Genomic DNA, 14998 nt, shown 5'->3' on the forward strand with positions numbered 1-14998 from the left:
TCTAAATCTATGCTCAATACAGATTAATTTTGGTTTTAATCACTTTAGTTGGAATTACAGTCTAATTGTTAGTTGCCTTGAGAGAGAGTTCAGTTCTAGTGGGTAGAATGTAGGAGAAAATATTTGATACTATATTTCAGTGTCTTAAAATTTTGTCCCCCCAAGTTGCTTTTATTCTGTAATTAGAATGTATTATTGTTTTCAATTAAAGTATATTCTAAAGAGACATGTTTATTTTTAATCACTTTGGAAAAAATTGAAGAGATTATGGGTCTATTTTATACTGTAGCCAATAAAAGTATAGCAAAGCCTTTACAGTCTTCACAGTTTAAATGCTAATGCTGTATGACATTGCATGAGTTTATTAGCACAGAACTTTCAAATATTGTGGCCCTCACTACAAAAAAAAAAAAAAAAAAAGCCTTAAGACAGGGGTCCCCAACCCCCGGGATGCAACCCATTACATGACCACGGCCTGTTTAAAACTGAGCCGCGGGAGAAATGAGCAATTGTAAAGCTCCATTCGTTTGAGCGGCAGGCAAGCACGCACACATGCATGAAGCTTCACTCATGCGAACACAGGGTGCTTGCACTCGTGTGCAAAACTCCTTTTAGAATAGAATAACAGAGTTGGAAGGGACTTTGGAGGTCTTCAATCCAACCCCCTGCTTAGGCAGGAAACCCTACACCGCTTCAGACAAATGGCTATCTAATCTCTTCTTAAAAACTTGCAGTGTTGGAGCATTTACAATTTCTGCAGGCAAAGTTGTTCCACTTATTAATTGTTCTAACTGTCAGGAAATTTCTCCTTAATTCTAAGTTGCTTCTCTCCTTGATTAGTTTCCACCCATTGCTTCTTGTTCTACCCTCAGGTGCTTTGGAGAAAAGCTTGACTCCCTCTTCTTTGTGGCAACCCCTGAGATATTGGAACACTGATATCATGTCACCCCTAGTCCTTCTTTTCATAAGACTAGACATATCCAGTTCCAGTAACCGTTCTTTATGTTTTAGCCAGTGGTGAAATGTAAAATTTGTTACTACCGGTTCTGTGAGCATGGCTTGGTGAGGGGTAATGTGACTGAGTGGGCGTGGCCAACTTTTTTTTTTTTTAAACTTTTAAAACCATTTTGTCTACAACGTCTTCGGCTGAAGAGGTTCTTTAAAAAATACTTTTAAAAGCTTCTGACGATCCCAGCTGAACCGCACGATCATCAGAGGCTTTTTTTTTTTACTTTTAAAAGCATTTTTTCGGCCGAAGAGGTTGTAGAAAAAATGCTTTTAATTTTTTTTTTAAAAAGGCTCTGATGATCGCTCAGCTCAGCTGGGCATGGGGGGGGCAGGGATTTTTGCTACCAGTTCTCCGAACCACCCACCGCCATCGCTACTGGATCTGGTGATCCAGTCCAAACTGGGAGCATTTCATCCCTGGTTTTATTCTCAAGTCCCCTAATCATCTTTGTTGCCCTTCTCTGCACTCTTTCTAGACCCTCAATATCTTTTTTACATCGTGGCAACCAAAATTGGATGCAGTATTCCAAGTGTGGCCTTATCAAGGCATTATAAAGTGGTATTAACATTTCACATGATCTAGATTCTATCCCTCTGTTTATGCAGCCTAGAACTGTGTTGGCTTTTTTGGCAGCTGCAGCACACTGCTGGCTCATATTTAAATGATTGTCCACTAGGACTCCAAGATCCCTCTCACAGTCACCACTATTGAGCAAGGTACCACATATACTGTACCTGTTCATTTTGTTTTTCTTGCCTAAATGTAGAACCTTACTTTTTTCACCATTAAATTTCATTTTGTTAGATAGCGCCCAATGTTCAAGTCTGTCAAGATCCTTCTGTATCTTAAGCCTATCTTCCGGAGTGTTGGCTATTCCTGCTAGCTTGGTGTCATCTGCAAATTTGATGAGTTCCCCATGTATCCCCTTGTCCAAATCACTGATGAAGATGTTGAAGAGTACTAGGCCTAAAACAGAACCCTGGGGTACCCACTGCACACATCACTCCATGTAGATGCAGTTCTATTGCAGATTACATGTTACAAGTAAATTATATCGACAGTATTCTTCTGGTCCATTAGTTTTGTCACTTTGTTAAATAATGCAACAAGATTAGTCCAGCATGATCTGTATTTGACAAAACCATGTTGGCTTATGGTTATTACTTTGTTTGCTTCTAGGTGTTCGCTGATTCGTTGCTTGATTATCTTTTCCAGAATCTTCTCTGGTATTGAGGTCAGGCTGATGGGTCTGTAGTTTCCTGGATCTATTTCTTTTTTCCTTTTTTGAATATGAGAACTACATCAGCACTTTTCCAGTCCTCTGGCAGTTCCCCAGTACTCCAGGATCTTTAAAAGATATAGTTCAGTGGCTCTGAGATCACATCTGCCAGTTTCTTCAGAACCTTGGGGTATAATCCATTTGGTCTTGATGATTTGAACTTGTCTAGGGTAGACAGGTGCTCACTTACCATTTTCTTTCCTATTTTAACGTATGTTCCTAATTTGTTTTTGTGTGGTGCTGTTTTTGATAGGTTGGACTGTGTTTTCCCTTTGTGTAACGACAGATGCAAAAACCGAATTAAGTAGTTCTGCTTTCTCCCGGTTGCTTGTCACCTTCTTGCCACTTTCACCCAGCAATGGACCAATTGTTTCCTTGACTTTTTTCTTGTTTTTAACATATTAGAAGAAGTGCGAATGGACCTTGGCACATGAGCTTCTAATGAAGCTTCATGCACAAGTGCAAGTACCTACCACATGCATGAAGCTCCATTCGTCTGAGTGGAGGGTGCATGTGTGTGCTGCTTACACAAATGGAGCTGTATATACTTGCATGTGTCTGCCACTCATACCCTGCCTGCGCTGGACGAGGCCGCCAAGCTGGAAAGGCTGGGGACCACTGCCTTAAGATGCAGGCAGGCAGGCAGGAAGGAGGGAGGGAAGGAAGGAAGGAAGGAAGGAAGGAAGGAAGGAAGGAAGGAAGGAAGGAAGGAATTCTATATTATTGCATAATTACAGCCCTAGTGGTTCATATACATTATTGCAGCTGACTCTGCCCATAGCCTGGAGTGCGATCCTGACAGGCTCAAGATTGACTCAGCCTTCCATCCTTCCAAAGTCGGTAAAATGAGGACCCAGATTGTTGGGGGCAATAGGCTGATATTGCAAATCACTCAGAGAGTGCTGTAAAGCATTATGAGGCAGTATATCTATATATATAAAAGTGAAATACCACACATGCATCATCACAAAATCTCCACAACCGTAAAGCCTACAAACTTGAAATTTGCCATACATGTTCCTCTTGGCTTCTAGGTGCTCACTAAGAAAGGATTTTTCAAAAGGACCGTCAGAGCATTAATATTTCCTATATTATTAACATGCTCTGATGCTAAGGAGTTCTACTCCGCCTCCCCACCTGAAAAGAAATCTGTTCCAAATGCAAAACACAAGCAGAGAAGAGGAGTTTCAGTTTCAGTTTTACTTTCAAAGCAGCAAGCAGGGGATAGGATAGGGAGACTTCTGTGGGGCAAGGCTGAGGAACAGAAGGGGACAGGATAGGCGAGGCCTCTGTGGAGCAAGGCTGAGGGAGAGAAGGGGATAGGATAGGATAGGCATCTGTGGAGCAAGGCTGAGGGAGAGAAGGGAAGAGGAGAGGCCTCTCCCCTACTCATTAATTTTCAAGCTGTAAATTTATCAAGCCCGATCACATAGTTCCATAGCGGAGCACGGGTATTCAGTTAGTAAATATGTAAGTCAAAGTGGAATTGAATAAATTTGGTAATGCCTAAAATTCTTTTTTGCCACCTGAAAAATATTTTTCTGACATTTTATTAGTCATCGCTTCTTTTAATATAGAAATAAAGAAATAAAAATAAAAATTGTTGTCAGAAAGTCTTTTAAGCCATATCTCTGCATTGATTTTAGGCTTCCGAAATCCCCTTATCAGTTATCCATTTCTTTTCACAGGAAACATCTGAGATCATCTACCTCAAGGTCTATCAGCAGAATGGGGAGCATTTCCTCCTCTTTGTTTCCCTAGAATTAGTAGACTTTACAAAACAGAGAGAAAAAAAATCAGAAGCAGAGAGGCAGCCTGATTCACCTAGTGTTGGATTTTATCTAACCAAATCTCTGGTTAGGTGTTTACTACTTTGCTGACTACAGTATCTAATGATTTACAGTAGGGGTGTCAAACTCGTGGTGTCACATTGTTGTCACGTGACATTCGCTAAAATGGGGGTGGGCGTGGCCAGCGCATGACTCATCTGGCCCGTGGGCCGTGAGTTTGATACCCCTGATTTACAGTGTTTCATGATGAGCAAATAGTCTTGTCTCCTTTGTTGTTTTCATTACTACCACACAAGAAGTAACACTGTTTCTTCAGATCTGGTACAATAGGTTTTCTTTCTCCATAGTTTTTCTGGAGCTTCATTGTTTTTAGCTAAGGGGGAAAAAATTGGGCCAAGAATAAGGGCCTAGCACCCAATCTTACCTTTCAGCTTTTGCTTTGCATCAGAGTATAACATTAAAATAAAATTCAAAAATTGTTATCATCTGTAAACAATAATCCTTTAGAAGACAGTATAAAAGCAATACAGTGCAGGTTTTTCACTTAGCTGTCATTGATATATGTTTACTAGATAATGTTTGGTATTTTGCTCCCTAATGTGCATGGCCCAAGGTTACATATACAACAGTAAGGCAGTAAAGTATACAGGTAGTATTATAAAACAAAACATTTCTGAACACCTGCATAGCATAAATCATGGCTTCCAGCAGCTGAATTTTAAATATTACATTATATGCAAAGTTTCCACATTTCTTTGTTGAGATTTAATCAAGACGTTTTGACTTTAGTGAAAAATAGTCTTGTTTTTGAGTCAAGTCATCTTCATTTCTTTTAATGAAGATGCATCTATAGCGTTACCAGTCCAGTCAAAAACTATTTGTAATTTTACTGTATATTTATTTAGATGAACGCATGGCTCTCCACCTACAATAATTTACTTGAAATTGAATTTCAGTATGCATATGTTACTGGTAAAGAGGAAAACTGTTATCAATGGAAGCTTAATTAGTAATCATTCAAGTTTCATTAGGTATAAAACTTGGTTGATATGTACATACATTTTTCTTGAAGATGTATGGGTTACAACTTCAGGTTAGGTTCACACATTGTGCAAAATAATTGTTAGTTTAACCATGATTAGAATGTACCATATAGCAAAAATTATACTAATTCACCATTTATCAACTGCACTAGCTGCATTCATACAACACACTAAACTGAAACTTGGTAAACTGTGCCAATAAAGAAGAATATTTGTAGCTCAGGGTTGAAATGAGGTGTCCTTGGTGCTCTCTGAGTTTGGTTGTTTTCTTGCAGATGTTTCATTACGCAAATTAGGTAACATCATCAGTGCTAGTCAAGCTACCAGGTATAGTGAATTGTGTAAATCCAGCAATAGAATGAAGAGTATCCTATTGAAAAATATTGCATTCGATATCAAATGAATATGTCAATCATAAAATATCTGCAGTGGTATTTTGTACATATTAAACAACATATATCACTGCATTTAGTGAATGGTGAATAGTGTGTGGGATCTGATCCTGGGACCAACAGGTATTTCCCTTGAAATAAGGGAATACATCAGTAGTGGGATTCAAATCCCGGCACTACCGGTTTGCTATTGGGAGTGTGCGGACGCGCTCGCTTTGGGAGCACATGCGCAGAAGGTTCTGCACATGTGCAGAGCATTTTTGGTGACATCTGGGCGGGTGAGCGGAGCCTCCTGCCACCGCCGCTACTGGTTCGCCCAAACCAGGGCAAACCGGTAGCAACCCACCCCTGGAATACATATCAAAGATGCATCCTATTTTAGGCTGAATTATGAATTAAAACAGCAAAAAGACAGGTAGAGTGTTTAACATTTTATTTTATTTATGGCCACAGAAATACATAGAGAAGTAATTGACAAGTTGCTCCAGATTTTGAGTTTCTAGAGAGTAAATGTCACAGGGCAGAGAAGGAAGGGTCAGTCTACTAAGGACATCTATCAGATAGATAGAGGGAGATGGATGGATGGATGGATGGATGGATGGATGGATGGATGGATGGATAGAATAAGTATTCCTGCCTGGACAAGCATTAAAAGACCTCCAAGATCCCTTATGACTCCAGACTAGCCAGAAATTTGCCTCTCAGAGGAACTTTATGTTGGGAAAGAAAAGGCATTTTCTTCAAAAGGCACTACCTTTTGATATTCAATCCAGTACCAGCACCATTTACGCACTGGTAAATCTGAATCAGAATCTGGGCAGTGCATCCTGTGCTAGAAGAAACTATAGTAGGTTTTGTAGTAAGGCCCAGTAGGCTTAATAGGTTAAAAGGGCTCAGTCATCTTTCAATAACAGGTATATTTATACAGTTCGTAACATATTTTGTGGACACCATAGTTGTGCTGTAAAAATCTGCATGATTGCCAGAAGACAGTAAGATGGTTCCAGAAACTTCTAACACTTTATTGCTATCTTTTTTTTTTTTTTTTTGATTTATATGCCGCCCTTCTCCGGAGACTCAGGGCGGCTTACAATGCGTTAAGCAATCTATGCATCATCTAGTGCCATTCTACTACTGGGAGGCAGAAACCAAGAAAGCATAATGAAACAAAATTTATTTTGCTCAATGTAAATGATATTACACGCTTAAAATTTCTTAAAAGTCCCAGATTAAAGTAAAACAAGCAATAATTGAGAAGTCAATGGACAGATGGGAATGAACTATAATAGTACTGTATATATATTAGTATGAATTGGTGAGGGCCTGCATCTGATCAAGGGACTTTTAATCACCTTCATAAAAGAAGCTCTAGGTAGGGCCATAGTTGAAGGGACAGGTATTCCTCAGTTAACGTCAGAAATTGGGACAGAATTTCTAAAGCTGAGCAATGTGGTTGTAAAATGCAGCGCTATATGACCGCCTTGTTTAACATCAGTTTCACATTTATTACCATTGTTTAGCAAGTCTTGGGCTGTTGTTAAGTGCATCGTGACATGGTCACCATTTGCCATCTCCTATCAATGGCTTATCCATTGACTTTGCTTGTCAGAAACTGTCAATGAAGATCACAAATGGTGATCAAACAATTGCGGGATGCTCCAATGTCGTAATTGGAAGCTGGTTACCAAGCATTCAGATTGCTGTTTCGTGACTAGGAGGATGCTAAGGTGGCCACAACTTCAAACACTGGTCATAAGTACTATTTGTTCAGGGCTGCAGTAAGTTTAAATGGTTGCTGAACAAGTGGTTGTGAAGCAGCAACCTCCAACCTTTTGGGCACCAGGGACCAGGTTCCGTGGAGAGAGGTTGTTCTGTGGACTATAAGGGGTCATGGTTTCGTGTGCTGCCTGCATCAGGGTTTTGCTTGTTTGCATGGACTGGTTTCTGGCATGCCATGGACCAGGAGTTGGGGACTCCCATTGTAAAGGATTGATTGCATCAGTAAGTAATGTCACTTGTAAAGGTAACTCTGGCAAAGTGGCAAAATCTGTTATAATTCCATTCAACAAAACATTTTGTATTTTTGCATTTTATTCTATAATGCAATAAAATGTTGAGAAACACACACACACACAAACACACACACAAACACACACACAAACACATACACACACACACACACACAAAAGGTAGAACATTTTGTAACAGCATGTAAGATAAAAGTATTATGAGTGTTTCCGATTCAGGTGTGACAGAAACATTCCAGTTGACTAATGTTACATTTATTTCAGCCAATGTATGTCTGAATAAGGTAAATGCTGCATTTTTAAATTTTTCTTTTATTTTTAAATTTATTTTTGTGCCTTCAAGTCAATGTTGACTCCTGGCGACTCCCTGAAAAAGTCCCTGCCATAGTGCTATTATAATAATAGTTTCTCTTTTTTTTCTTTTCCCATTTGAAGTCTTAGATTTAGGATTTTCTTTAAATGGGCAAAATGGATGACTTTACATAATCAGTTTTAAAAATGAAGCTGTAAAATGAATCTAAATATTTATTCTACATCTAAATCTGCCGAATGTTAATTTTCATTCTGTTTCGTATTTTATATAAACTGTCTGCTTTCCTGCTGTGTTTTTTCTTCCCAGATACTGATGAATACAGGCCGCCAGTTTGGAAATCTTATTGTGAGTATTTGATTAGATATTATCACTGTCTACCCTATTCATAAATCTACCGCCCATGATAAGGAGAATGAGGGGTGGGTGGGTTAGCTTTTTTTAAACACTCCATTTCTCACATATCAAACCTAGGTTTGTTTCATCCAGTTTCCACCTGAACTTGCAACACTTTTTCAAGCCTCACTCAATTGCTTATGTGCATTTCTTTGACTATATAGGTAGTCCTCAATTTACAACCACAATTGAGCCCAAAATTTATATTTATGCTAAGTGAGAAATTTGTTAAGTGAGTTTTGCCCCATTTTATGACTTTTCTTGCCACATTTGTTTAGTAGCACAGTGAAAAGTGGTCATAAATCACTTCTTTCAATGTCGTTGTAACTTCAAATGGTCACTAAGTGAACTGTTGTTAAGTCAAGGACTACCTGTAATATGTTTTTGCACATATGGTTCTATGAAAAAAATATTTGGACTTTTTGGTTTTCCTTAATTTTTGCATTTCTTCAGATATTACTGCAGCTTCCTGTAGGTCCTAGTGATATATATATATATATCTATATCTATATATCTATATATATATAGGGCAGTGTGGACAAATATCATCAAATTTTAATGCATGTATCATTTATTTCATAATGTAACTCATCTAACATGATATGAACCAATGTGAATGCATTTTTTTGAAGAGGGAGAGAAAAGGGCCTGGGAAATATGTTATAAACTAAGCAATTCAAAAAAGTGATCTACATTGTTTGAAAATCTTTTTCCTTGCCATTTATTAAAAGAAATATGGATAATCAACGATATTAACAATTCATTGCTGCGAAACAAGGATAGATATAGTTTTCTTTATTGTATAATAATTATTAGTCAATTAGTCAATTATTAGTTAATAATTATTAGTCAATCATTAGTTATGCGTAGTGGATACATACGTCACCAAAATCATATCAAGAAACTAGTTGACCTCATCACCAAATGCAATTATAGAACATTAAATGCAATTTAGACCACATGTGGGTTCTTGATCAATTCCTGAATTTCCTATCCAACAGAGTTGTTCTAAATAACTGAATTATCTCTGAGGTGTGTACAAAAAAAATATTTTGTGATTGTATTAACCTTACTTTAAGAGGATCAGTTTGAAGCTGTTTAATTCTCCCTTGATTTACCAAAACAGGATCTTTAAATTCATTACCATGGTCATGTAGGTAACTTGTGAGATTCTTTCATACAACTAAGTTACTGGCTAAGGAGCGATTGATAATTCTTTCAGAAATTCTTTGTGGAACCTCAGAAGCAGCAGTTGCAGCTGGACCAAAAAATCAAAATAGCAAAAGTTTAGGTTGAATATACTGTTGATAAAACCTCTGGGGTAAATCAAATTCATCACACACACACCCTCATTTTGCACAAGTTTTAGCTCTCTTAGAACAACGTTGATGCAAAATAATGAACTTGTGAGAAGCTCAGTTTACCCCATATCATATTTAGATATATGGACTAAGATTGCTGAAAAAGCCTGAGTTGTGTTTACTCACTGTCCTGTCCCTATATTAACCCTGCCTCTCCTTCCTCTATAAGTCTTACTTCTTGGTGGAACTTGTGGGGAAGGATGATACAAGTATGCATCTTTTTTACATAGTGATATTATTCGTTGTATGTGAATATTAGCCCAAACTAATTTTGGATTAGTTCCTGGCCCTATTACTTTGCCTGAGGTAATAGAAATAAAAAGAAAGGTGAGGGGGAGGGGCTTGAAGAGGAAGATTATGATCTGATAACTTCAAGACAACTGTGTGAAAAAAGGAAAAGCCTCAGCAACTATGCTACCCAACCCAGGTTTTTATAGTTACATGAAGGCAAAACTCAGAACAATTAAAAATGAAAGCACAGTCATTCTTATTAACTGAGAAATGGTATTTATATAATAAAGAATGCATCTATTTTGTTTTAAGAAGTAGATGTGATGGTGCATTTTTGATTTTTTCATTCTAGGGTATTTGTTTCAACCCAGTACCAAAATCCTAAGATTGATCTATTATCATCAGAGTTGAATTAAACTCGAGTTATGTCAGTTGTGCACCGACATTAATGCAGTGCCAACCTTCATTTTATTTCATTTGCACCCGGTTTCCTTTTGTTGGCATCTCAAAGGAACGGCCGTACCTTTAAGAATCTTCTGCCCACAGCTGCTCTTTTATAATTGCTATTGTCAGAACCTTTGTCTGCTTCAGAGCTTAAGGGCCCCAGTGTGCAGGTTTTAAGTCATAACTTACTCGATCAGTCACTTGTCATATGCCAAGCCAGTTATTTAATATAAAACCATTAACACACAAAGTGACTCGAAGCAGGCTTTTGTCTTCAAAACGATGATTAAAGGATAAAAATTGGCACTCATTGTGTCGCTTATATTAAAACCCATTAATCACAACAGTCACACGTCCTGCAGTTGTCACCTAGAAATGCATGCCTGCTGTCTCCAGTTGCAAATAAGAATAATAAATGGCTGAAAAATAACCTTTTGCAAAGGAAGTGCATGTATGTTCATATTAGGCTATATACCACCTATACTCTAAGGATGTTCGGTTTTTATTATCATGACATCTTGCTGGCAGCTAAAAGATGCTATTCCTTTGTGTGTGACTATTTCTAGTTCTCTTACATTTGTAAAGATTTGTGGTTATGCAACTAATCTGTTCAGAGCAGGTTCTAAGCAGCGAATGAGAACCAAGGAATGAATTTTCTTTCCTCCTTTGTAAAGAACACAGTCATACTAAATCAAATCAAATCAAATCAAATCAAATCAAATCATATCATATCTTTATTATAGTCAAAGTCCAGCCTAAGGAAGGTGGGTACCGTCAATTTTAAAGCATCAGAATACACACACACACACACACACACACACACACACACACACACACACACTGGAATAATGAACTAGATGCTCATTAAAATTAGTTTACGGCCCAGGCCTTCATCTGATGGATTTTAAGCCTGTTGTGCAGAACCTGGCAACACTGTATGTTGTACCACAGTTGGTATCTGAAAGCAGCAGGGAAGTATATAATTGTCCTGTGTGCCCTGGATATTTACGTAATAATGGTGAGATGTGCCTAGTATGAATGTCTCTTAATACGGGTGCTGGAAAAACACATGTTCTGTTGTTTCTATCTAGAGTCTCATGGGCATTGTTCCACTAGGTGTGGAATCTTCCTATATCAACCTTCAAGGATACCTGAAGGGAGGGCATGGACATTATGCCAGAATAAAGGTCCTTCTATGGTTAGATACCTTGAGTTTGCCATAGGGGAGGCAGAATACCTGTTGGATTCACTGGCAATAAAGATAGGGGACTATCTGCTAGATCCTGATGGCACTGTGTTTCCACTGCCTGCTGTTAAATGAGTGTTTTGGCCTAGTCATATCTCATGCTGAATAGAAGACCTGGAGAGAAGCCCAAGGATGAGATACTGCTACTGTCTTTTTCTATGCAGCCTGAAAACCATCCCTCATAGTTTGTGGGACAAAGCCAAGGGGGTGAAAAGGATAGTTGAACCAATAGTTGAGTATGATCACCCATACTCTAGCCTCAATTTTAATGAAGCCTATATCTAGTCCCTGGGTAGCATGAAAGACACATTTCAGGATTTGAAGGGCCAATTTTAGACATTCAGATTGAAAAAGTCTAATGGTGCAAAATTAGAGAAGGGGCCCAGTGGGCATCATAAAGAAGTTGTATTATCGGCTTGGTTTAGCACAATTTCAGTGCTACAGGTATATAGTGGCCATCTCTTGTCAAGGAATTTAAGGATGCCAGATTATTTCTTCTGTATATTTTTAGCAGCGTAGTCCCCATTGGGTTCCCTACTGCTGGCAGAATGGAGGACTACTCCCAGTTATTTGAAACAGGAGACTTGCTCAATCTTAAGAGTATCTATGATGTATGCTCTGTCTTGGGCCTTTTGGCAAATTCCTTGATTGTAGTTTTCTGAGTTCTAGCTGGTCTTCCTCCCAATATTGTATTAGTGCTTTTAGTGCTCTTTTAGGACCTGTAGGTGTTCTTGAAAGAGTTGCTGCATTGTAGTCTGCATAGAGTAGAACATAAATGTGACTTCCAGCAAGTTTTGGAAAGTAAAAGTTCATATTGAGGAGATTGCCTACCATTGAGTTGATATAGAAATTGAATAAGAGTGAGGCCAATATGCAGCTTTGTTTGATGCCTTTCTCAGTTCCAGTAGCACTGGTGAGATGGCCTGGAGGTTACATCTTACTTTGAGTGAGGTCCCTTCATGACCTAGATATTAGATGAAATAAATGTTGATCAATCAAGTAGGTCTCCAGTTTTTCCCATAGTTTAGCTTGAGACATGGAATTAAAAGCTGCTTTGAATCTATGAAGGCAACAGAAAGGGAGTTTGTGTTGCAGAAAGAGCGTTTTTCAATGAGTTGATAAGAGTACTAGACACTGATCGTGGCCTTTCCTAAAGCCAACTTACTTTCCAGCCAGTTCTGGAATTTCCGTTGTAGCCGTCTTGCATAGAATTTGCTGATTGTATTAAGGAGGCTGATAGGTCTATAATTAGTCCCCAGTCTTTGGGGACTCCAGCATAGATGTCAATGCAGGTAAAGAGTGGGGCCAGTGAGCGTCCTGAAGCCCAAGTTATTTTCAATGGTCTCTGGAGAAATTAGATATTTTTCTGGGACTTTCCATGGTCATACAGATATTGTAGGATGGTATAGCTGTTTCTGTTATATTTTATTATTTAATAAATTGATATGTGTGTTTATTACAAAATATGTATCTTAGGTCAGTCTCGGATTGTATGTATCCCTCACCCTCTCCTTTCTATTAGCAGTATCCAAAATATAGAGCAAATTGCTCAGAGGCCTCATTTTCTCCTCATCTAGTGAAAGAGAGACAACTTCTCAGGCAATCATCAACAGAAAGCACCATTATCCAACATGAAATGTACAATCTTGGAGTCATCTGACAGAATATCAGAGCCATTTTAAAGTGTCTTAACAGCAGTTAATATTTATTTAGACAAGACAAGATTCTTAACATTCCTATTTTCCCTAAAACAACAATAAAGTGAGGTTGATTGGCCCAAATGTATGTGTTATGAATTGGGATAATAAGACACCTCACCCAGGCCAACCTGGAAGTTTTGGGGTGGTCCTCAGGTGTTCTTTTTCAATGTTTGCTAAATTGGTTTCCAAAAGTGTGGAAACTGGCTTTGTTACATGTTTTAACTGTAACATATTATGGTCCCATTAATGGTATCCAATTTTCCCAATATGTTAGTCATTTTTTTCCCCTAAACTGAATTTATCTTCCCTCATCCTCAGTTTGGAAATGAATTTAAGCCTCTGGCATTTCATATTATTCATTTAATACCATGAAAAATAGCATTTGTATTTGCTATTGGGGATAGGAAACTTTGTTCTCTAATGATTATAGGCTCTCTCAGAAAGGTGGTGTGAAAGATGAGGTCCACATATGAAAGTCCAATTAAACTGACTTATTGCTAATCATGCCTAGCCACAAGAATAGCCTGCTTGGAGTTAGATAAGGGCTAACGGAATTTAAGGGAGGCTGGACTTACTTCGCTTGTGGCTATGTAGAAATTCTAGGTTGCTCTCGCTTTTGACTCCACCCCCAGGTTTTGCCACTCCTTCTCCTACAAATATTATTTGATGTCCAGGTTTTATGATTTCATGTAAAGAGGTCTGTTTATTCAGTGTGTTAGGACGTGTATGGAGGGCTTTAACATTTTACTTGAAAAGAATAGAATGACTTTATTTGTATGTCATGATAGACCAAAGAAAGAGAGGCCTGTTCCCAACATTTGTCAGTTGGTGATACCTATTATCCAGGTGGGATATGAAATACTTTTTCACAAATTTGAAGCCATACTATCATGGCATTGGTGACATTTGCTGCATCCCTAAGAGGGGAACTCTATAAAGCTCCAGCATGGTCATTAAGTTTGTTTTATTTGAAAGTGTACTCTGTCTCTAGTCATCTCTTAACAATAAGCTGCCACATGCTAGGAAATGTTTTACTCTCCCATTAGTGTGAGGAAAAGCTGGTTACTTATTACTAAGATTCTCTGAAATTTTTTTAGTGCCCTTGTGCTATGCTTCCCTGCTAAATATGAGCAGACCTCTGTGTTGCGATGTCCAAAGTGTTAGTCTCAGGAAAACTAGGAGGAATGCATGCTATACAGTAGGCAATAGGGATTCAATTCTGGGAAAGGTTCCCAACAAAATGTTCGGCTCTAAAAAGTTGCAGCAAAGGTACTGCACAGATGCAGAATTCCATCTGTTCATTACAGAGATCACTTGAAAAATCTCAAGGTAAGGAACAACTTCTTTGGTTATTGTGTCTCTTATACAGAGAGATTCTTCTTCATTAAATAAAGAAAAAAGAAACCTACCCCGAAAGAAGTCCTTGATTTAAGTTCATATTTGTGTTAAGACGTAAAGTAAAAACTCTGTTTACCTTTTCTTAGTGTATCAGCTGCAGCAAGAAGCTCCACATCCTAGAAGAATTACCTGCACGTCCGAGGTGGGTACGAAGAAAATAAGATATTGCAGGCTCTTGCTGTGATACTTATTATCATTTGTTTGTTTGTTTGTAGTCATAGATCGACCAGATCTTACAAAGACTGAATCCTTTTTCTCCCCAATTTTTCCCTGTACCCATTTCAATTTTTGCAATTATTCACAGCAACACTATGTTGGACATGTTGTGAGAAATAGAAATAGTGATTGCCCAGTGTAATTTGGAAAAGTACC

General features: G+C 38.2%; 1 protein-coding gene across 1 annotated transcript in view; it reads left to right on the top strand.

Annotated features, from left to right (window-relative positions):
• Positions 1 to 14998, top strand: part of CHN1 (chimerin 1) — a 110874-nt gene that overhangs the window by 25997 nt on the left and 69879 nt on the right. The window contains exons 2-3 of the mRNA XM_070934237.1: positions 8160 to 8198; positions 14713 to 14768. Coding sequence (XP_070790338.1) covers positions 8160 to 8198; positions 14713 to 14768 — 95 coding nt within the window. The remainder of the gene's footprint in view (positions 1 to 8159; positions 8199 to 14712; positions 14769 to 14998) is intronic.

This window comes from Pituophis catenifer, unplaced genomic scaffold (assembly GCF_029215685.1).
Source record: "Pituophis catenifer annectens isolate HBS135680 unplaced genomic scaffold, rPitCat1.0.hap2 SCAF_1, whole genome shotgun sequence".
In the NCBI taxonomy this organism is placed as follows: Eukaryota; Metazoa; Chordata; class Lepidosauria; order Squamata; family Colubridae; genus Pituophis; species Pituophis catenifer.